Source organism: Tauraco erythrolophus, chromosome 22 (genome assembly GCF_009769465.1).
Source record: "Tauraco erythrolophus isolate bTauEry1 chromosome 22, bTauEry1.pri, whole genome shotgun sequence".
Classification (NCBI taxonomy): domain Eukaryota; kingdom Metazoa; phylum Chordata; class Aves; order Musophagiformes; family Musophagidae; genus Tauraco; species Tauraco erythrolophus.
The window spans coordinates 10,741,617-10,765,364 of record NC_141486.1 but is presented as its reverse complement, the minus strand read 5'-3'; the positions used below and the strand labels follow the sequence as shown (position 1 = coordinate 10,765,364).

The 23,748-nt window shown below is 41.6% G+C and overlaps 1 protein-coding gene and 1 non-coding gene across 10 annotated transcripts in view; both read left to right on the top strand.

Annotated features, from left to right (window-relative positions):
* Nucleotides 1-2,637: 2,637 nt before the first annotated feature.
* The window catches only part of RC3H2 (ring finger and CCCH-type domains 2), a 31,119-nt gene continuing 10,008 nt past the window's right edge, over nt 2,638-23,748 (top strand). For 6 of the 9 annotated variants that reach the window (XM_086625319.1, XM_086625320.1, XM_086625318.1 and 3 more), the window contains exons 1-13: nt 10,782-11,507; nt 12,899-13,016; nt 13,474-13,707; nt 14,645-14,820; nt 16,110-16,310; nt 16,716-16,848; nt 17,102-17,220; nt 17,602-17,714; nt 18,343-18,651; nt 19,402-19,616; nt 20,584-21,008; nt 21,485-21,655; nt 22,774-22,929. In XM_086625319.1, the coding sequence (XP_086481445.1) occupies nt 11,277-11,507; nt 12,899-13,016; nt 13,474-13,707; nt 14,645-14,820; nt 16,110-16,310; nt 16,716-16,848; nt 17,102-17,220; nt 17,602-17,714; nt 18,343-18,651; nt 19,402-19,616; nt 20,584-21,008; nt 21,485-21,655; nt 22,774-22,929 (2,601 nt within the window). In that variant the 5' untranslated portion in view covers nt 10,782-11,276. Of the gene's footprint in view, nt 2,677-10,781; nt 11,508-12,898; nt 13,017-13,473; nt 13,708-14,644; nt 14,821-16,109; nt 16,311-16,715; nt 16,849-17,101; nt 17,221-17,601; nt 17,715-18,342; nt 18,652-19,401; nt 19,617-20,583; nt 21,009-21,484; nt 21,698-22,773; nt 22,930-23,748 lie in introns of those variants that run through there. The other 3 variants (XM_086625317.1, XM_086625316.1, XM_086625322.1) reach the window with 3 other exon arrangements.
* Nucleotides 16,512-16,627, top strand: LOC147527234 (small nucleolar RNA SNORD90). The gene has a single exon (XR_015222805.1). It is a non-coding gene; the product is annotated as a small nucleolar RNA SNORD90 (small nucleolar RNA).

The window sequence follows — 23,748 nt, the reverse complement described above, 5'->3', positions numbered from 1 at the left end:
TAGTATGAAGTAATGGTACTTACATTAGATTCTCTCCAGTTAGCAAAGAGCAGTAGTTCTTAATTGTGTCTGTATGATGAGGGTACACGTTCCTTCAAGCTTCGGAAGTCGTGTTACAAAGTTCTTGCTCTCAGTCCAGAACTCTGGCCCATGTGCTCCAAAACTCGGCTGTTTTTAAAATCCAAGACAACAGTTTTTAGTGCCAGTTGAGAGGTTCCACTTCCTTCCTTTCCCTGTGTCTGTGAGCGCACCAGCCATCATTTGGGGGTTTATTTATCAGCCACGTGAGGGGTTAGGTGCGTGCAGTATCTACTGTGTAGTTTCCTGTTGTTACCTGTAATAGGCATGGTCAGCTGTGCTAGTGTTAGTACTGTCTTCTTCTCTTGGGAATTTCAGCTGAAAAGTTTTAAAAAACTTGTTTCATGCTTTTTAAGCTTTTCATCTGATATTAGTAACACTGAAAGTACATATTAGTGGGACTGCAGCAATATTTGCAGGTCCCAGTTCATACTAGGCCTTACTGTGGTGTGTTCTGAAGGTGAGCATGCCACTGGTGCTGTATTCCTCCAAAACTTCACAAAAATGTCTGTCTGTACATAGACAGCTGAATTGTGAAGGACTCCATTGCACTGGATCATTGGAAAGGCGTGAATAATGACAGAAATTACACCCCCAGAGCCAGTAGCTGGTGTAACTGTGAATTAAAATCACCTGTCTTACCCAGTACTTTAACCAGAAGGCCCAACCTTTCACAGTCTCTGCTATTATGTCATATTAAAAGTGGATCATTTGCTTTATTTTGGTGATTTTTAAGGTTTCAAGGTTTGGGAGTCATTTATGGTGCAACTACATGACCTTTTGCAAAAAAAAAAAAAGCATTTTATGGCATTATCTTCTGTTTGCATTCATTAGTCTGTCACTGTTTACAGCCTTTTTGACCTTGTGAATTGTATTGTTTGCTTGTTTTTCACAGAGTACCATTAATTTTGGATTCTTATTTGCATAAAAATTCAGAGTCTGATTTTCAAAAGCATGCTAATACCTGCACTTGCCCTTAACGGTATTTACAGATGTTAACTGGGGTACACGTACACGTTTGTACGTAGCTTTTCATTTGTGTCTACAGACTTAATTACTTAAAATAAACTCCTTTATCCTTATCCTTGGAAGAGGTCATGAAACAAGGAAAAAGTTTACTTCCCTCCCCCCGTCCTTTTTCCATTGGGCTGCTATTACTGTAGTTCAGTAAATAAATGTATTGTGTATTTATGGGACAGATTTGGTTCGACCGTGCTTAAATTTGTTAATATGCATTTTTGGCAGGCGTGTGGTTAGCATTGAGAACACTTCAAAAGATCATTCCTTGGTTTTCATTCGACTGGTTTTTATGTGTATACGCATGGTTATTTCCCTGTGTGTCAAAGGGGAAACAGAGGCTGATCTTTTGAAGTGCATCCTCTGTGGGAGCAGGACTGCGAGTTATTTTGGTTTGCTGTTGTTTGCATGTAAACATGGGAGGGAGTTGTATTGTGTGATGGGCCAACAGCATGTTCTGTTCAGTGGCTAGTGTCTCGGTAAGCTTTGTGAACAAAAACTGATTTTGTGCACATGTTCACATTCAAGGTTTTTCCTCTCCCCTGTCCACACATGTAACCACTTGTCCTGTCATAACGCAATAAACGAAATGCAAACTAGACATTGTTTCAGAAATATGCTTTTTCTAATCACAATTTAAGTCTGTGCATACCTTAGTATTTAGTATTTTGGCTTGCTATAGTGCGTAAACAAGCTGTGGTAAACAAAATGCGGCGTTCCAAGTGGCGGTCATTTAGCGACCCTGTTGTTTGTCCTTCAGAAGGGTCTGTCAGCAGCACCTGCTTTGTCAGACGAACGCCTTCTCCTCAGAAATCGCAACGTTTCGCCACCTCGGCCTTCATTAACCCCCTGCTTTGATCTTTGTGAGCGACCGCAGAAACGAGGTGCTCTCGGGGTGGCCCGTGGTGACGCAGCACCCCCGGCGCTCCGACACCGGCTCTGCCGTGCGGGCCCTGAGGCGGCCCCGGGGGCCGGCGGCCTCTGTGCGGCGCCTTCGCCTCTCGCCTTCCCGGGAGGACGTGGCAGGCGGCGCCAGAGACGCCTCGGCCCCCCCCATCCTTCCTAGCGGGAGTGACAACAACGTTGTTAACGGAACTGGAAAATAAACACACGGCGCCGGCAGCGCAGACCGGGCGCTGCGCGCCCAGAACCCGCCGAGGCGCCAAGGAGCCGCGCCACGCCGCGAGGGGGCGCTGGCGGCGTTGCCGGCCGCCGCTCTGCCGCGCCGTCTCCATGGCTGCCGCTTCCCCACGGCGGCGGGGACGCGTTCGACGGGCGCGTCTGTGCCGCCGTCTCGATGGTAGCTCCCCAGCCGGCTCCCACAATGCCCCGCGACGCCCCTCCCCCCCTCCCACCGCGGGGGTCACGTGCCGGGCGGCGGCGGCCGTTGGGCTCTCGCGCGGCGGCGGGCGGGTCTCGCGAGAGGGGGCGGGGCGGCGCTCCCGGCTGTCAGCGCGATGAGGCGGCGCCGCCGAGGCCCCCGCCGCTGCCTCCGCCGGGCCGCGCCGCGCTGCCCGCCCCATGGCGTGTGAGAGGCCGGGGCCGCCGCCTGCTCCCGGCCCCGCCGCCCGCGCCTCGCAGGTAGGAGCGAGCAGGGCGGGGGCGGCCGGCGCGGGGGACGCGGTGACCCGGCGGGGCCCCGCCCGCCCCGCCTCCCCCGCCTCCCGGCGCCCTGCGGGGTCCCGGCGCTGCGGAATCCGGGCGGGGAGCGGGGCTGGGCCTCGCCCGCCGAGCGCGGCCTGTCAGCGCCCGCGCCCCGCCGGGTGCCGGCCGCCGCCACGGTGCGGGGGAGGAGGCTGCGGTTCCCGTCCCCCCCGCAAACACACACGTCGCCGCTAGGCCGCTGGGCCGGCCGGCGGACGCGGGGCAGCCATTTGGTGGCGGCTCCGAGATGACGGCGAGAGCCGGGGCCGGGCACAGGTGCGCGGCGCGGCCGGCGGCTGCTGCCAGCGGCCTGGTGGCGGGGGGCGAGGCTGCGCGGGGACCCGCCCGCGCCGTTCCGCGCCCAGCGCTGGCGCCGGCCAACGTCAGGCGGGGAGGCTCCCGGTTATCCCGCCGGCAGCCCTTTCGGGGACAGCCTGGCCTGTGGTGTCTTCCGGTACGGGAGAGAATTCCACTGGTATCCTGAGTATTGTGGCTCTTGTGGAGCTGTGCTTTAGGGTGGTGGTGAGGAAGAGTCATGGTGGAAGGCAGGCCATAGAACTGCACCCATCGTGTCACGTTTAAAGTGTCTTAAAAAAACTGAGCAGGAAAAGCGGGTCCTGCTCGAGGTGCGCTGAGGATTTTGAGTTAAGCGTAGAAGTCAGCACAAAGCATAAGAAAGGGCAGGAATGTGATTGGGGAGCGACCAGTATTCAGTTAAGGTCAGGGTTCAAAGTGGAGTGGCACGTATCTCTAATGAGAGGAAATAACAACAGAGTTTAGTCTGACAACCAGGAAAATTTCCGATGTGGGTCTGCTTCGCTTTGAGTGCAACCGTAGGGTTTTGGTTGGGTTTAATTATAATTCCTGTAGGTACTCTTGTGATCGTTCTTTTATGCCCATTACAGCTATATTGTAATGTTGAAACAGAAATTAAAAACAGCCCTTCAGATCACAGGGGTGTAAACTTGTGATTGGGGCAGAAAAGATTTTCCTATTTTAAATGAGAACCAGCAAGTGCAATTGTAAGTTTTCTGAATCAAAATACTATTATCTGACCTTTGTTTTGTGTTAAATATCTGTGGAAATTCTAGAAATTTAAGCTTATGTTGCTAGTACAAGTGTTATTCTGTGAAGCACTGAGTTCTTAATTTTTGTAATGAATCACTTTCCCGAGACCTGCATGCCTTGTTAATGAACTTTTTATTGTTTCTGCAATGTAAGCAAAGGTTTCCACAAGAAAAGATTTCTTATTAACTCATGTTCCTGTCTTGTTTGAGATCATAGCCGTTTCTCTCAAAAATATTAAATTCCAACAGTTTCAGTGTCAGTGCTTGAGATGTCTCAAACTTAAGTCCTAGTCTTGAGTATTGATTTTTTTTTTTTATTTAAAGCTTTGTTGATTTATGATACGTAGAATATTTGCAGTATCCAGAGGGTAATAGCTAGTAGCATTTTTGTTAGGTGTATGGCACACTTTATTTGGTAAGTTTTTTGTATATCCTGTAATGAGATGAATAGAAGTGGTCTCTTACTGACTTGACAATCCTAATGAAAATAAAAAAAAATCCATATCTGTGGGCATATCGAGCTATTCTGTACAAACTTCGAAAAGGCTTTCTAGCTGCAGTGGAGCTCTCTGTTTTCTTGCCTATGTCTGAGAGTAGAGTTAGTATTTAATTTAAAATTATTTGAAAATGTTAGAATATGGAAATTCTCTTTTTAAAAATGTGTAACTGAAGAATGGAGGTTGTGTTTGGGAAAAAAAAAACCCATGCATGATAGGCCTTGTTCTCTGACAATAGTAACGAAGAGTAAGGAGTTCTTCAGTGTATCGTGACATAATTGTGTCAAAATAGATCTGCTTAGAAATAGATTCCCTTTCTCTGCATTCAGTGTAGTCCAACCAATTTTGGTGGCAAAGAGAACTTTTCATTTATTTGCCCTTCAGTTAGTCCTGAAAAGTCAATACTGTTACTGGAGCCGAACTGGTATCGGGCTTGTGGCAAGGACAAACTCTCCTTTCAGTGACACCTACGAAACACAAAAAAAAAAACCCAGAGTGGCATTACATAAGTATATGGGAAACTTTTAAAATCCAGTAACAGGATTTCTGCTAGCAAGGCTTGAACAGGAAAGAGCAGGTGTGAGCTGGTGAGGATACGCTGACTCTGGTGTTGACTGGGGGGGATTTACCTCTGAATTGTGAACTTTGGCAGTCACTGAGCAGCCATGAACCTAAATTTGCATTAATGAATGGTATCACTGTTCGTAGGGACTTACTCTTCACCTGCATGTTTTAGGGAGGCAGAGGAGATCTAAGCTGTAATTTTTGAAGAAGATAACCAAGCGAAGCATCCCGTGGGTGTTTTGGCAAAACGTAGTCTGGATAGAGATAGATATTCTAGTGTGTCACCAAGTTTTGTTTGATAACTTTCCTGGAATTTAAATTGGCCTGTAGATACTCCCAGTAGCATTGTTTGCATTGAAATACTGTCTTTCATAGAATCATAGAATCATAGAATGGTTAGGGCTGGAAGGGACCTTCAAAGGTCATCTAGTCCAACCCCCCCTGCAAGGAACAGGGATATCTCCAACTAGATCAGGTTGCTCAGGGCCTCGTCCAGCCTGGCCTTGAACGTCTCCAGGGATGGAGCATCCACCACCTCTCTGGGCAACCTGTTCCAGTGTTCTACAACTCTCATGGTAAAAAATTTTTTCCTAAGATCCAATCTGAATCTACCTCCCTCTATTTTAAAACCATTACCCCTTGTCCTATCACAACTGGCCCTCCTGGATAGCCTCTCCCCATCTTTCCTGTAGGCCCCCTTGAGGTACTGGAAGACCGCTATAAGGTCACCCCGGAGCCTCCTCTTCTCCAGGCTGAACAGCCCCAACTCTTTCAGCCTGTCCTCATAGGAAAGGTGCTCCAGCCCTCTTATCATCTTCGTGGCCCTCCTCTGGACCCTCTCCAACTGGTCCATGTCCTTCTTATGTTGGGGGCTCTAGTTTATATATAGAATTTGTGCATGATACAGAGAGATTTACATGTGACAGATACTGGATGTAGAAATAAGGAAATCTGCTCTGTAACGAGGATAGATGATAATTTCAAGCCATCACAGCTGAATGATGCAGAGCCATTATGGGGTGGCCTTTTGCTAAACCTTTAATGAAGCCAGTTTTTTAGATTGGTAGATGATGGTTGTTGAAGAGAAATGGGTAAAAGATTCTCGCCCCTTGAGAGAAGAATTTCATACTGATAATTTGATTATGCGAACACTAAGTTTTTGACCCAGTTAGGATGCTTTCAGAACTACATAATTTAGGAAGGAAGGCTTGAAAAAGCTACCTGCTTGTAGTGCAAACAAATGATTAATCTGCATAAATAGAAAATTATAATGGAGATCACTTTGAAAATACCGTGATCTCTGCAGTCAGTATCGAGGACTCTTTAATTTAGTGATTAAAAATCAATTGAATTCTAAGATTTAGACTTAAATCCATAGTGGGATGGTAATTAGACTACCGTAATTTTTGAAAAAGCCATATAAGCCCATGAGTTTTTCCTTCAGCTGTAGAGAGGACTTTTCTTTGTTCAGTACTGACAGAATTACTCCATGTCGTGTTCTTGTATGGGCTCTGCCTAGTAGACTTTCCTTCGCCCATGTCCCGTGAGGGACCTGACCAAGTAGGTCTGAGCTGAGCAGACCTAACGCAGCGCTACAGGACTGCCACTTCTGTTCACAAACATGGCTGCGGTGGTACTGCTGCTTCTCTTTTTGCTCTAGCCGTTTGCTTAGTGAAGTTGAAGCCTTCAGCCCTTCCTTTGAAAAGGGATGAAACTTGCATATCTCACATTTTGGTCAGTGCCTTGGCTCTGGGCACCATGCAGCTTCGAAGGAGACTGCTCCCTACCTGGTGTTGAATCTGTTTGACTTTCTTCTCTTCAGAGTTTTCTGAGATGGAGACCCGTGCTCCCTAGGAATTGAGCGTGTAGCTGGGGAGGAGGCACTGAATTTTTTTGTTCCTTGCTTGAAGAATACCTAGATTTGATCCAATGACTGAAGAGTAAAAATGCACAAATGATCCTTAAAAATGAAGCAAAATCCAAGTCATCTGCTTGGGCAGCTGAATACTAAGCTGCAGTTGTCTTTGATGAATATTCAGTGGTTTTGTGTCTGAGCAATAGCTTCAAGGGGAGGGACTGAAATTGCCCCATCTCTAAATGTATGTGTTTGGATGCTTCTTTGTAAGATAAAAACATGGGTTAAAAGTAATTTAATTTGTATCTCAGTGTAGGTGACAAATCTAGTCACTGAATTAAGATGTAAGGCAACACCAGCACCACTAACTAAAGAATGTCCTTTTCTCTCTTTTTGTGTGAAGTTGTTAACTTCTGGTGTGGAGAAGTCAACATCTCCTTCTTGTGTTAAGCCTCTAAGCCCTGGATCAAGGTAGACTTAAAGCATTGTTATCAGAATTTCTAAGCTAGCCCAGACAGCATTCAGCCCACCGCGCTGGCTCAGTGTCCTGCCGTGGGGCTCTGAAACCTCTCCTTGCCTCGCTTAACGAGTGCTGAGACTCAGCTCTGGAGGCCAAGCACCAAACGTTCAACAGTGCTCTTCGCAGATGAAGCTCTCTGTCTTTAAAGGTTTGTTGGAATTCCTGCAGATTCGTGTCATGTCCCCATCTTCCAAATAGCCCTTTATTATATCTGAACAAAATGTGATGGTTTTTGGCTGGGTTCTGGTCGGCTGGTTAGGTATATGCTGATAGATCAGAAAAGTAAGCAGAACAGATGGATAACTGCTGAGCCTGGTGCTGTGGCCTTTCCTGAGAAGCATGTGAATTCGGACCTTTTTCCAGATACCAACTTTCATGGAACGTATGTACGTTTCAGATGTGATGCATCTGTATCAGGTTTGCTCAAAAATGGTCCAGGGATCCTGAGGTTCATGTGGGAGAGGAACAGGCTAATAGAAAGCATGGTCAGCTAAGCTTGGTTTCTTTAGGAAATCAGGATTAAATTAATCACGTCCAAAGGTTGTTGAGTGAGTACAATGACTTGGATTAGTAGTAAAGAATGTCATGGGATTAGGTAGCTAAAAGTTAATGTAAAAGAAGAACATCTAAATCTTACCACTTCCAGCATTTGCAAATGGTACAGCTATTCAAGAAAGGTTAGGGGGCTTCACTTTCTCCCCCCTTGCAATTTCATCAAATATTGTGGTCTAAAATTATGAGAAAATCAGACATTTATCGTTGTTACTACACTCCATTGCAACTGCAGTGGGAAAATGGTATTGTATTAGGAACAGAAAATTACTCAATTGTAATAGTTTTTATTTATTATGTAATTTCTGAAGTTAGACTTCTGCATTTTTCAGTTTGCCATCTGAAGTATCGCTTCTAATAGTAATACTGTAAAATTTATTGTAACTATACATGTAAACATCTTTTAAGTAAAAACTACCATGTCTTTTCAAACTATTTACCTTGTATGTTTGGCTAGTTTCTGTGTCAGCCATTTCTTTGGGATTTTTTTTGCAGGGCGCTTCTACTTTGACAAGGAAGAGGAGCCCTGTGTGTGTGCAGGGATGGATAGCATGTCAGCCAGGTAGACCAAGGGTGACTGTAGTGACTGAGTGTGCTGCCTGTTAAAAACAAACTGGTTCCTGGTTTGCCGCCTTTATTATGCTCTGCTCCTTGTGTTTGCTCAGTTTAGAGCGCTGGAGCAATTTGTTTTTCAAGCGGACATCCCTGAAGTACATTGTTTGTGACAGGAGCAAGAATCTATTAAACGTTTGGCTTATGCTTTTTGTAGAAGTTGACACGGTAATTAGGAGATGCGAGATTGTTTTCTTAACACACTGGAGCGCAGGAGTGGCAGGATAGCTGGCGTGCTTCAGGGAGGATGGAGGCTTCCTCTGTGCATGGCGGCTTGAAGTTTTAGGAGTTGAGAGCCTTCCCCAGCTGTTTGCTGATCTAATTAATTTTTTTTCCTGTCGAGAAATCTGCAGGTCAACACATGCTTTGTGGAATCTGTCATTTATGATGACTAAATATCTAAAGATAGATCTTTAAAAATCGGTGGTGCGCACTTTAAGAATCTGTTGTTTCTCGTTTCTGTGCTGATCAGGAAAACAAACTACTATATTTTAAAAGCTTGTAAGTAGAGTTGGCTGTTTCTTGCAAGTCTCTGTGGAAACTGAATGGGGGGACTGTCTCAGAGCAGGGATTCCTGCATTTGGGATCATGAATGAGCAGTGTGGAAATGGGGACTGCTTATTAGGAGATTGTTAGTGACCGACAGCGTACTAGCAATGGAGCCGTGTGTTTACTGGCCTTTTCCTAAACTTTTCCCTGTGTGAGTCAGGGTAGTATCACACTTGCCAGAGTCAGCTGGTTTGTGCTGTGGTTTGTGCTTTCCGACAGGTGAAAAAGCCATGGTAGCGTTCCTGGGTCTGGTGTTGGTGTCAGCATCTTGGCGTTTCGGGGAACGCTGGCAAAAAGCTCCAAGGAAAGTGTTTGCTGCAGGGCTGCAGTTGGGTGCATCTCTTGTCCTGCTGTTTTGGTAGGGAAGCTAAGGAAAGGGTGGGATTCTTTATAGAGGCATTAAAAATCTTTCTAGGCACGTTGGCTCATTGTTTGGTTTTGCCATTATTTGTTTTGCTTTTGCATTTCTTTGGTTAAAAGACACACGTAGCAAGAGCAGATTAAAGGGGGCTGCAATTATTTTCATCTCTGCAAGAGCTTCGATTGTGCCTTCCTAGAAGTCGGATGAAAATCTGTTTTGTCCAATGCATGTGGATATTCTGGCTTTTGTTGAAAAGCAGCAGTTTGGATTTGAAGGGGCAGGTTCAACTTTTTGTTGTGTTTTACACTTACTGTGGGAATTCACTTGGGGAAGGAATCGCTGCATAATATTGCAAAGCTCACTGAGATAAGGACTTCTTGTACAAGTACCCTGTTACTTAAAGGGCACTGAATGTTCGTAGTACTAAATAGGATTTCTAAACAGATGGTCATAATTAACATAAAATACATCCACAGATCGAGTCTGTTTGGTGTGCTGGTAATTATTTCAATGGTCCGATACTTCAGCATTAATTAAACTGTAGCACAGCCAACAGTGGAATTGCAGTGTAGAGTTACTGAATTCGAATGCAGAGGGGAGATCTCCACTGCCTCAAAACAGTCACCTTTTTTCCATCATTGAAGGAAAAAAAATAAACAGAATGTTATACACAAATGTCTTAATGACCTGGTTTTGCATTTCTAACAAGCTGCTAGGAGAAGCTTGTTCATTGGCTTGAAGTGAACTGACTGGTCTCCAGGTTGCGCAGAACGTCAACATGGTTGCACATCGCAGCGGAGGGTGGGGCTGCTTGGCTCCTGGATGGAGCGGTGAATTGAAATCTTCGTGACGAAACCTTCAATACGAATGGTTTCCATGAACTTCGGAGGCCTGTTATCTTTTTCAAGAACAGGGATCATCTTTCAGAACAACTTCTATACATCCATGTTTTCTTTGGAATGCATTTATGTAAGCGATTTGCGTGGTACTACTGCAGAGTGAGATGTTTCAAGAGGAAGGATAGCAACCCAGCTGAAGTTATTGCTTGCTTTATCATAAGTTTTGTCCTAAATACCTGGATTTTTAACACATCAGAAATTTTCTCGCTGTCAGTTCATGGAAGTGGAGTTGCATTGTTGTGTAAGGTAGAGAGGTGAAAAACAAAACAGCAGTCTCTGCCCTTGAGTGCTCTGGTGCATTCTTGGGAGAAAAGAGGGAAGTAACACAAGAGAATCATAAAACTAAAAACTAATCTTTCATTCTTTTAGTGTTTTCTTGTGATTCTTAACTTTTATTAATTGATTTGTCTTTTACAGAAACAGGAAATGTCTTTTAATAAACAAAAGCAAAGCTGTGTTTAGTTTGGTGTCTATCTAAGCCTGAATAAGATCTGCAGAAGGAAGGCATTGTTCTGCCTAAAATGCAATCTCCAGTTGAATTGACTCCCTGTCCAGCAGAAAAAAAAAAAATAATTTCTATGTCTTCTCCCCATCTCAGGCCCATTCTACAATCTGGGAGTGCTTTCAGGGTTTTGAAGACATGAGCTTAGATGGGATAGTGAAAGAGATGGTTACTGTGATTCATGCCTTTACGTTTTCTGTGCCAATAAATGTCTTCCTGTTCCTGTGCTAAAGGTGTGTTTGATCCTGTGAAAAGAACTTTAATGCCATTTATTCTGGATAGGTTTGGCTTCAACTTGTTATCATCTGCGTTAGTTCAGTTCATGAGCCTTTTTTGGTACAGTTATTAAACTAACACAGAGTTGGGTTTTTTGAGTACTTCAACATAAGGGTTTGATTTAATGCTGTAGAATATTGAAATGGTGGGGTTTTAATTAAAAATCATTCTAAATTACCAGAAGGCATGTTTTAAATACTCTGTTATTCACTTACAGCTGCCAAAACATAGGACAGTGAAATAATGGTCTGCTAGCCTGCTAAACAAGTGTCCAGCTTCCACAATGCCTGTGCAGGCAGCTCAGTGGACAGAATTTCTGTCCTGCCCAATCTGCTACAACGAGTTTGATGAGAATGTGCACAAACCCATCAGCTTAGGTTGCTCTCACACTGTCTGTAAGACCTGCCTGAACAAGCTTCATCGCAAGGCATGTCCTTTCGACCAGACTGCCATCAATACAGACATCGACGTGCTTCCCGTAAACTTTGCACTCCTCCAGTTAGTTGGAGCCCAGGTACGATTTAAGCAGCTCTTTGTTTTGCCACTTCGTGTTGTTAGTGTTTACATGCCAGTTGCAATAAGTGTGCTGACCTTTTTCCTTCGTTTTAGTCTCAAAAATGGTAAGACTTGAACTGTGTGTTACTTACAAGTCAGTATATACTCTAAAAGCAGCCACACCATTTTCAGGACCATCCTCTTCTCATAAAATGAAAACATATTCTAGTTGTAAGCTGAATTCTGGTTTAAAAAGGCTCTTGAACTGTGTGACTGGAGAAAAACACCTATTAGGAAGTACAGTTACCTGTCACAGTTATCATTAGAGGAGTGAACTTGCAGATTGCACTCGTTCATCACATTTCTACGTCACATGTTGGAAAGTAGCTGGCTGGCTAACCAAGTTTCAGAAGCGTGTCTGTAATTTTTTTTAAAATATGCATGGTGATGACTTTTCAGTTGCGTTTTCAGACACTGGCTAATCAGGCCAGGAATGTTCCCTGTGCTGTCTCGTAGCAGTGGCAAAACAGTGATTGTATAATCAGTTCTGTGCTTTAGGAGACTAAACTCTGTTCACCTTATGCTGATTCATGTGCTTTTTCGTGTTACTCTGGCTGTAACACCTGGGTGCTGCAGTAAGGAAATGCTTTTTACTTTGCTTTTTAATGTCTTATCACATGCCTTGAAACAGCTATTGGTAATAACACTATTTGTGTTAAAGTGGTTTTGTTTCTCAAGTTCACATGTTCCTTTCATTTTTTTTATTTCTAAGTTTGTGTCAAATCACTGCCTTGATCTTACAACAGTCATTTGCCTGGTCTCCTAACGTCTTGCAACATCTTTCAAACAGTTTAATATATTGTGACTAATACTCCTATTTTCATTGCCTGACCTTGTTACTCTGAGTTTTTTCCACAAAGTTAAGTTTGCTATTTATTCTCTTTGAAGATTTCAGCATGCCCAAATTATGCTTATTTTTTAACTTTGCTTTCAATTTTTTCTTATTATTTTCTAGCCAGTTAATTTTGTCTTATAACTTCCCTCGTGTCTCTGTAGTAAATCATGCTGATTGTGTACACTGATCGTCCTCTCAAATCTTGTGTTCTTCATTCAAGTACCTTCTCATTAGTCCTTGGTTATTGTTTTCCATCTTACTTTTTTCTTAATGTGCTGAGTACTAACAAAAATAGTCTTTCATCACCCTGATCCTCATTTCGAGTCCTTTTTGTTATTCTTATGACGTTTTACATACCTTGGGTGGGTCCTTTGTTTCACTTCTCTAAAAAGCAGTGTACATCTGCAGTGTTATGTAATTAATAGTGGCGATGTTGGTACCATCTTAGGCATATCACATAGGTCGGCTGAGTATATGTAATTCTTCTCCTCCTCCTCCTCCTTGCGTTTTCTTAGGTACCTGACCATCAGACAGTAAAGTTGAGTAATGTAGGAGAGAACAAACATTATGAAGTAGCAAAGAAATGTGTTGAGGATTTGGCACTCTACTTAAAGCCATTAAGTGGAGGAAAAGGTGAGTGTCTGCTGAGCAGTGGAATTTCGATGTAGTTTACTTCTAACAGCATTGTTTTCAGCACTGATTTTAGGCATCGATGGGATAATCCTCCTGTTTTGTACTAAGTTTTCTCTTATGTCTTTAAAAGCTTATTCACACCTGTGACACTTGATTTTTTAAAAAAAAAAATAAATTTACAAAATATTCTTTTTCATTTAATAATATTTCCTTGGGGCTAACTTTGTACTAAAGCTGAACTTTCATCAAAGGGTGAATTTGATGTCAATTTAAACCTTTACTTAACATTATTTTTGGTAATGAATTACACAGAGTTGCCAAAGAGAAGGGAAGATGCCTGTGACTACTATCCAAGTCCTAGAGAAAGACACGTACTATTAGACATTTTTGTTTGTCTTATACAGGTAAATTTTTCAGATCAGAAGCAATAGTTTGTCTTTTCTTGCTTTCTTCGAAGGTGTTGCGAGCTTGAATCAGAGTGCACTGAGCCGTCCAATGCAAAGGAAGCTTGTGACACTGGTGAATTGTCAGCTGGTGGAGGAAGAGGGTCGGGTCAGAGCTATGAGGGCAGCTAGGTCACTGGGAGAGAGAACCGTTACAGAACTCATCCTGCAGCACCAAAATCCTCAGCAGCTTTCTGCCAATCTTTGGGCTGCTGTCAGGGCACGAGGATGCCAGTTTCTAGGACCAGGTAAAGTACCTGTAGAATCTGCAACAGGGTATATTTAGCTGTACCTTTTCTTAACACAAAAACATTCTTTGAATATTTCTTCTGTTCGATTGAAGACATAATTACTTCTGTTTTTCAGCTTCTTGATAGGGGAAAAAAAGACTACAAGTTACTAAAATCTGCTGGTTTAAAGTTTTAGTGGTTTTTTTTTTCCCTCATATTAACCATTCTTGGAGATTACGAGGAGGTATTTAAAAAGTCCTGGCAAAGCAGAGTGAATAAGCATGCTTTCTGCAGTTTGTAATACAGTGTAACTGTGAGAGAGGCTGATTGTGGTGCTGCCTGTGGTTAGAATTGGATGGGAAACCACAAATGTGGTCTTGTTCATACTTCAGCTGTAAATGCAATCAGCCTAACTGTAGTTGCAGCGTACTTTAATTGTAAAATTTATGATGGTCATGTTTATGCCTTTGATAGAAACAGCAAATCCTTAGTTAAGAATGCTGCTGAAGCAAGCACAAACATGAGAAGGAAATTGTTTAAAATGGAAGTAGTCCTCTCTTGGTTCCAGTAACTGCTGATAGTGTTTCTGTACTGTTCCCATATTTATTTTATATAGTTTCATGGTGTAGCATTGATCAGATGTCCAAAATGACAAAGACTGCAAGACTGCGCAGTGGAGAAAAGTGTAAAAACTGCTCTACTGATGTGTTTATTACTTAAAATTCATCTTAACTCTGTTTGCTGTGCTTAGAGTGCTTCTAAATACTTCTTATAAATGATCAAATTTCTTAAAATGTTTACAAAGGTTTTTTTCTTATCATTAGTGAAATAAAAAGTAATAAGGAATGACAATCAAGATGATTCACGTGCTCCTATTTATTGTGTTAATATATAATAACTTTGCTGTTTTCTGGCAATATATTTCACTTCCTGTCTTTATTTTTGTTTGTTAAAGCTATGCAAGAGGAGGCACTGAAACTTGTATTACTGGCACTGGAAGATGGCTCTGCACTCTCAAGAAAAGTTCTGGTACTTTTTGTTGTGCAAAGGCTAGAACCAAGATTTCCCCAGGCCTCTAAAACAAGCATCGGTCATGTTGTGCAGCTACTGTATAGAGCGTCATGCTTTAAGGTAAAATACTTACATTCGAGATTTGTTGCTGTGAACTAGTCCAGCTCCAGAGAACCCAACCTAAGATTTGTATATTTCACCTGTAAAATATTGCATAAATTCAGTTTCTACACATTTAAGTAGTGTAGACTGTAAGATTTTTATCTAGAACTGTCATGAAGTAGTTGTTTGATAATTAAAATTCCCTGCAAAAGGAACAAATGGTCACATGTGGAATTAGCCAGAACAAATTCTGAAATTACTGCCTTCATTATTAACTGCTGCCAATCATCTGGACATTAACTCCCCTGAAAGAGCATGAAACCCGACTCTGCAGGCACCTCTGCCCTGCTTCAGGAAGAAGTGAAATGTTTTAGTATAATCACTTTTGACTTTATTTAGATGCGTAAGAATTGGCTGTGGCCAGACATGCCAGACTGGCCTGGGTTTTCTCAAAGTTTAGAATTCAATTCCAGCATTCTAAAGAAAACTTCTGGAGTACTGTAGTCCTGGGAACTTCCCCAGCCCCAAAACTGGGCACGAGAGAAGGATGCTATACCTGCAGAGTGCTGTCAGCCGGAGCTCCGATGTTGTGTTCCAGCATATTTCTCTCTCTCTCTCTCTCTCCTTTGTTTTTTGTGTGTCTGTATCTAGCTGCCTTGCACTGAAGAGCCCCGTTATTTTTTATACATAGGAGTGGATTGTTTAACCTGAGTATTCCCAACTCTTTATATCTGGAAAAGAGTGAAAAGTCAATTCCGTGGGTCTTTTTTTTTCTTTTTGAATCACAGTTTAAAAACATGACTATCATAACATCATTAAACTACACATTAAAATAGAGAGACCTGTTGCTCCCTTTATGACAAATGTCTTACGTAACCGAAGAGTTTTACTTAACACTTATAGTGGGCTCTCGGTTAAATATTCTATTAAATTGGCAATATCTTAATTTTTTCTTTGTATTATTTATGTCACTTCTAGACTCTTGTGATTCTTAGTCATCCTTTAATATTGGGTAGGAAAACTACTAGTAGAACTACTAAATAACTGTATCTGCTGTGACTTAAGCAAATCTGATTGCTTTCCTAGTTGGAAGTAGTGGAGTTGGTTTAGTTCTGCACCTGTGATCCTGTAAAAACTTGAAGAGCTGTCTGTTCTGCCTGTGCACTGCCAGCTGGGTGGATGAATACCTTGAAGAAAAGTATATGCTAAATATACAAGAGCAATGCTTTTGTGATTTGTGCTATCTTTTTGTGATGGACTTGGGCGTTTTTTTATCAGAGGAGTATTTAAATGTTACTATTTATTAGGTCACTAAAAGGGATGAAGATTCTTCTCTGATGCAACTTAAAGAAGAGTTTCGGAGTTACGAGGCTTTGCGGAGAGAACATGATGCCCAGATTGTTCACATTGCCATGGAAGCAGGACTTCGAATATCACCAGAACAATGGTCTTCCCTTCTTTATGGTGACTTGGCACATAAATCACACATGCAATCCATTATTGACAAGGTTTGTAAAAGGGATGATTTTAGTACCTTTATAGGATTAGATTTGACTACTAAATGTTATAATAAAAATCCAAGAACCGCTTGAGTAAACTTTTTGTCTTTACTCATATCAAATATTAATTGAAACTAGAATGAGGGATTTTTTTCTTCACTCTAGTGTATTCTTCATATGAAGACATTTTGTTTTCCAGTAGTTAAAAGACTAAGCCCCTTTTTTGTGTCTTATGATGAAGCTTCATAGGGCAGATTCTGAGCTGAGAAATGAAATTTCTCTCCACTGATACTCTCTATATGCCATCTGAAGACACTACGTATTGCATTTAGGAACTAGTTTAATGAAACTCTTTTTAAGATGAGCAGTTTACAATTGTAAGATACAGCACACTAACACTCACTTTGTTTTCAGCTCCAGTCTCCAGAATCTTTCGCAAAGAGTGTGCAAGAATTGACAATTGTCTTGCAGCGCACGGGGGATCCTGCAAACTTAAACAGGCTGAGGCCTCATTTAGAGCTCCTGGCAAACATAGATCCAAATCCAGGTATGCAAATGAAGCTTTTAAAACATTTCTTGGTGTTTTTCGTATCTAGCAAAGTAAACTATTAATATGACAACCTCCATTCCTCATTCCGAAATTCCCATTAATTAACAGAGTATGTCATAAACTCTTCTTCAGGGCTTTCTGAGGTCTGTCCTAGTACTTGGTGTTTTGAAGTACCAAAAGAGTTGCCTCTTATTTAGGATGCTGCTGGAATTATTGACAGAATGACAAGCCTGCTTTTAATGATTTTTAGACGCAGCATCTCCAACATGGGAACAGCTGGAAAACGCAATGGTCGCTGTAAAAACTGTAGTACATGGACTGGTGGATTTCATTCAGAATTACAGTAGAAAAGGCCATGAAACTCCACAGGTATTTATATTCAATCATTGCATTGTATGTCTTAATGTACATTTACTGAAAGATTCAACTTTGAAAAATTACTATTGATTTGAGGTATTTATAGTCTTTGCTGTGCGATAACTGACTATACTGTTAATTACTGTGTTCAGGTGTTGAGAACTTAACGCTTCTGAATGTGGATTGCAGCAGAGCTTGCTGTTGAGATCCGTACAATGGCATAGTACTTAGCCCATCAACAAGAAATTTCTTTAGTTTTCTGATTAATGATGCAAAATGTAAAAGCATATAATGGATGTATGTGTCTGTGAGTGTATTTTTTAGCCTATTTTTGTATAAGTGTCTATTAGATGGTAAGTGGAATGTCTTGTGTTGTTTTTGGGTTTTTTTAAGCCACAACCAAATAGCAAATATAAAACAAGTATGTGCCGAGACCTTCGACAGCAAGGGGGATGTCCAAGAGGAACAAACTGTACATTTGCTCATTCTCAGGAAGAGCTTGAAAAGTAAGTGTGGGAGACATTTCTCTTTTTTCTTCTTTTCAATTTAAATCCAAGCAATCTCCATAGAATTTTGAAAACAGTTTCTTCTGTACATTTATTTATTCATTCAGAAGGATTTGTGAATCTCTTGAAGTGACAACTCTTTACATGAAATTGAAGGGACAGTAAAGCAGTATCTGTAAACTAGTTCCAGATACATTTTTTATTTTACCCCATATGAAGTAGAACTTCCTTTTCTGAAACTGAGTCTAAGCTGTGTCTGTCAGGGATTGGTTATATCACCCACAGGAGAGATAATATTAATTACATTTTGATTGATGAAGGAATAAAGTGAGTTATTTAGTTAGTATGTAGTGTATCCTTTTTTGAAGCTGTTTTCACCCAAATCCATTTTCAGAGAACTACAGAAGTGGATCCTCTAAGAGGAGAGATGATCTTTGGTTACAAGGAAGATGTTAGTGTTCTGTTTACAGATTATTGAAAATAAGCACCAGTTTAAAGTTCTGTAATTTTCTGATATGATGTTCCTCTCAATTCCTTCCTTTTGCTGGTTTTACAAACATATTAAACTGCACAATAAGCACTTTTTAAATAATCTCTTTTGTGTATTTGTACATGTGTTTGTTTATAGATATCGCTTGAGGAACAAAAAAATCAGTGCAACAGTGAGAACGTTCCCCCTTCTAAATAAAGTTGGCGTAAATAGCACTGTCTCAACCACAACAGGAAACGTAATTTCTGTCATAGGAAGCCCTGAAGCAACAGGAAAGATGGTGCCAAGTACTAATGGAATAGCTAATCTAGAAAGTGGTGTTCCCCAGTTGATCCCTCGCTGTGCAGATACCTCCTTGAGAGCTTTGGAGAACACCAAGAAGGGAGGGAAGACTGGAGCCAATGGCCAGAATGTTTCTGGGTCCCCTACAGAATCACTACCTGAAAAGTAGGTAGCTTTTTTTCATGAAGATAACTAAGCACAACATTTTGCTTTTAGCTTATCACGGAGTGTGTGGATGGTGAATAATAGATACTGAGTTCTGGTCCTGGCTTGCGGTTGTTGCTGGTGCTCACTGGCTGCAGAGTTGTGCAAGATCTTGTACTGCAGTGCAGATATCATCACACAGAGTCTGTGGATTCAGGTTGTCAGAGGCAGCATTGGTGGGTTTAGCTGTTGAGTACTCCAATGCAATATAGATAAAATGGTAAATCTCTCTTTCATTCGGTTGTTCTCAGCCTGGTATCTTTCTTACTATTGGGTTATTAGGTAAACATAAAACAAAAAACTTGCACTGAAATTTGACATTTCCTGAAACCAAGAAAGAGCACGTGTAGTGCGTAGTCCCTTAATCCTGGAAACCTTCTAGTTTGGGGATTTTTCCCTTAAAACTTTAGACACTTCTCCAGGAAGCACTGAGCCTCTAAACAACTTTTCAAAGCCTTTGTCTTTCCCAGAATACACTTCTGAGTGATATGTAAGCTTCTGGGTTCATGCCAAAACATTTGCATCCACTTTTGAGTTCTCTTAGGAGAAAGTCTGAGATGTAATAATGGTATCAGTTTGGGGTATGAAAGATAAAATTCTGGAGGAAGTGACGTGGCGCAAATTCCCCCGTTACACGGGAGCGTACGCGGTGAGATGACTAACTGAAATAAGTAAAGATCTGCTTAATGATTTCTTGGTAATCCTTTTCAGTAAAATTGGTTCTCCACCCAAGACTCCTGTAAGCCAGGCAGCAGCTACCTCAGCTGGTCCTCCTAATATTGGAACAGAAGTTAATTCTGTGCCTCCAAAATCCAGCCCATTTGTTCCCAGAGTACCTGTCTACCCTCCACATTCTGATAATGTTCAATATTTCCAAGATCCCAGGACTCAGCTGTCATATGAAGTTCCACAGTACCCGCAGACAGGTGAGTGAGATGAACACTGAATCAAAAGCATCTCTGAACTTTTCTCTAGATAAGCCCGAATGCTGAGAAATAACTTTTATCGGTTTCGTGGAATTTCTTTTTTAAATATCAGCTGAATCTTCACTTAACAAAATACTAATTTGGTCCGTTGTTGAGTGTGGGAGGGACCTGTAGTTTGCTCCCAGTGTTGGTTGTTCTTGTCTTTGTGTGATACATGTTACACAACTGGTACCTCAGCTTGCAGAAGAACTTGAACCTCAAGGTCTTTCATCTACTTTTTCCTTCGTTAGCATTTAAATGCATTTATTTAGGCTTGCTCACCTCGTGCCCTACCCGTGAGGGTATCCATAGGCAGGATTCAGACCCAGAGGCATAGAATGCTTCCACTGTGAGACTTACACATCTTTGTGCTTGCGCCAATGGTTTTGAAAGGTTTCAGTCATCTGTTTAGGTTGCAGTATGTGTGTTTTATATTCAAGCAAACAAGTGTTCTAGTGTCAGGTCATTCACAAACTCTCAAAGCAAAAGGTAAAGGTGTTCAGGCAGTCCTCTCCAAAGAAAAAGAATAACCCAAGTGTGAAATGGTGATTTATGGACCTCTGGAATTACTTTTCTTTTTTAGCAATGTAGCTTTTTATTGTAGCAGTAACTATTTTAACTTCCTATATAAAGAAGTGGCTAAGATGCTGTCTTTTCAGTTACTCAGTTATACCATAGTACATAGGAGCAACAGCAGAGAAACTCCATTTTCCAATTTGGTCAGGGTGGTAAAGGGTAAGCACTACATCTGCAAATACTGTTGTCATATGTGAAATTATGTGCCACAGAAAAATGACGGGTCAGTAACAGGTTTGTAAAGTGTGACTCTTCTCTAAAGGTACTTATCAACACTATTTACAGTTTTAGAAGGTGTAAAATTCTGGGTCGTTTTTGATCACATTAAATATGCCTTTTTCCAATTTTTAAGGATATTATCCACCACCTCCAACAGTACCAGCTGGTGTGGCTCCCTGTGTTCCTCGCTTTGTGAGGTCCAATAACGTTCCAGAGTCCTCCCTCCCACCTGCTTCCGTGCCATATGCCGATCATTACAGTACATTTTCCCCTCGAGATCGACTGAATTCTCCTTACCAACCTCCTCCTCCGCAGCCGTATGGACCAGTTCCTCCTGTCCCTTCTGGAATGTATGCTCCCGTTTATGACAGCAGGCGCATCTGGCGCCCGCAGATGTACCCACGAGATGATATTATTAGGAGCAATTCTTTACCTCCCATGGATGTGATGCACTCATCTGTCTATCAGCCATTACGAGAGAGATACAACTCTTTGGATGGGTATTACTCTGTGGCTTGTCAACCTCCAAACGAACAGAGGACTGTGCCTTTACCAAGGGTAAGTGAGGGCCAGAAAGGGAAGGATGTAGTCTTGGTTTTGAAGGTCGTTACTGAAGTTGGTAAATAATTAGCATAGACCTCTTCTGTTTGTTCGGGGTTACAGTGATCATGACATGTGACCTGGACAAAGTTGTTGTTTTGTTTTTAACCTTAATACAATGGGCTTGTAAAATAGACCACTCTAATCTGTATTAGGACCAGAGCACCTCTGCCTCTTTAATGCCCATGCATGTTGCCTGAATTAGTTACATATTTAAGATTTAAGTTGCCATACTTAGGTTTGGCAGGTTTTCCCCAAAACCTGGCATACTTAGGGGCCAGGTTTTCCCCAAAATCCTTGTGAAATTCTTCTAGTGATATCAGTGGAAGGTTACAGAACCAAGGGAATTTGGGGGTCTAAGTGTGTCCCATGCAAGTATTTACCTTTTGATTAGAGTATGATAGAATATGCATTCCTGTATTTATCATTGCCAGGAGCCTTGTGGTCATTTGAAGACTGGTTATGACGAGCAATTGAGACGGAAGCCAGAGCAATGGGCGCAGTACCACACACAGAAAACTCCTCTGGTATCGTCCACCCTTCCTATGGCAACACCATCTCCAACACCACCTTCTCCTCTCTTCAGTGTAGATTTTAGTACAGAGGTGGGAAGCCAAAGAACTTCTTTATTTTCCCCTCCTGTTTCTGTAAGATGCTGTTTAATATTTCTAGTAAAGATTTTCTACCTGCCATCTATTGTTCTTAAAACTAATTTAATTTTCTAGCAAAAGGAAAGTAATGTCTAAGAATGAATGCATTTAGTTTGATATTAAGGTGATGCTAAACATGGTTGCTGAAAAAAGGTCAAGTGAAGTGGTTCAATTTGCCCAAACTAAAGGAAATGTAGTTTTTTTGAACTAGCTTTGGTGAACCTCCAGGTTTTTGTGTAGGGAGCAACAATTGTTTTCCATTAAGGAAAAAGAAAAAGCACCTTCCCTTTTATACTCCAAGTGGCATTATGACATGAGTAGACTGAATCAAGCTGCAAATGCTTGTCAAGTCCCAGAGAATACATGTCCCTTAGAAGTGGCAAAAGGCGTTGGTAGAACGTTGTGTACATATGCGATACGTTCTGTGAGCAAGAACAGAAACTCAATAGGAGTAGTGTGCTCTTGAATAACAAAAAATCTTGATGTTTATTTTCCATGTGTCAATTAAATGCATCCAAGAAACTAGTTTAAGAACCACTGTGCCAAGCACTTTACTGTAGTTTGACAGTTCCATCGATCATATTTGAGGTGTTTGATTATTCAGAAAAAGCCTTGGAAGGTAGGTGTACCTGAAGTACCTTAAGAGTGCATTCAAGGTAGATCAGCATTGAGTCCTTTTCATCCAGGTTGGAGGGTTCTAAGCCATACTTCTGTCTGCCACTGTCTTATACATTAAAGGAAGACGTGTGGCTTCCTTTCGGTTTAATTACTGTAGGTATTTGCCTGAGGAAACCTGCCGCTAACATAGTGACGCTCATTTCAGTCTTGTCTTGGCAGACCAAGCAGTTATTTGTAGTGGCAAAGCTTGCCCTTCTGTGACAGCTGTCAGCTGCACTGGTTTAAAATTTGACAGAACAGATTATGTTGTCCCTGAGTCCAGTCTTGAATATGGCTGGAACTGCTTGATTGACTTCTGAGGTAATTTAATTAAATAGCAATAAATGTATTTTCTTATTTTGAGATTGAATTCCCTGGTTTTATTATTTGCTGCCTATTTATTCCCTTTTCCATAGTTCTCAGAGAGTGTCAGTGATTTGAGTGGAACTAAATTTGAGGAAGACCATCTCTCTCACTACTCGCCGTGGTCTTGTGGCACTATTGGCTCTTGTATAAACGCTATCGACTCGGAGCCCAAGGATGTGATTGCCAATTCAAACGCCGTGCTAATGGTAGGGATTTTCTGCATGTGATCTCATTAGTGTAATGATACTTACCTGCTGAAGTGTGTTCTGTTTGGTTAAATGAGCCTTTTTTTGTTTTGTGTTTTTTTTAAGTTGATAGCTTCTGTTCTTAGTATTTTAAAATAGTTCTGCCCATTTGAAGTTGTTGGGCATATCTTTTCCCAGTTTTGTAAATAAACAATGTATTTACTTCAGTGACAGAATGTAGTGGCATGAATAAAATTCTCAGATGTCTGAAACAGCTATTTTAATAACAGATCTCTGTAAATCAAACTTGTAGCCAAAATATTTTGAGCAGATGGTCTGTACACTGATAAGAATTCATTAATTTTAAGTGTGTTCTCTGATTATTAGAATGGGATAAAAAATTGTTGACTTCTTAATTTTTTGTCTCTCTTCAGAGTTCTTTATATGAATGTATTTGTGTACACATACATCCTTACAATTTCTGAGGCATCTAAAATGGTCTCAGAATACTTTGTAGTGGCAGGCTTGACTGGTTAATACAGAGCCATCGTGACCAGTTCAGAGCAGGTGTTTCCATTGCAGAAATACATTTCCTACTTGACTCAAGTGCAATAGTCCATCCTGCATCAATGAATCACTGGCCTTTTCAGGATTCTAAGGTTTGCTATGTTGTCATTGTTTCGGAAAATCTTTACTTTGAAGTTAATCCCAAGGGCAATATAAACTCACAGAGAAAAGTTGAAATACTGTTGACCCAGGATAATCAGCATGAACTTAATCTTGGCTGCTTTGTACCCACAGACAATCTAGATGGACTATTTTCCTAGACTACACCTCTTA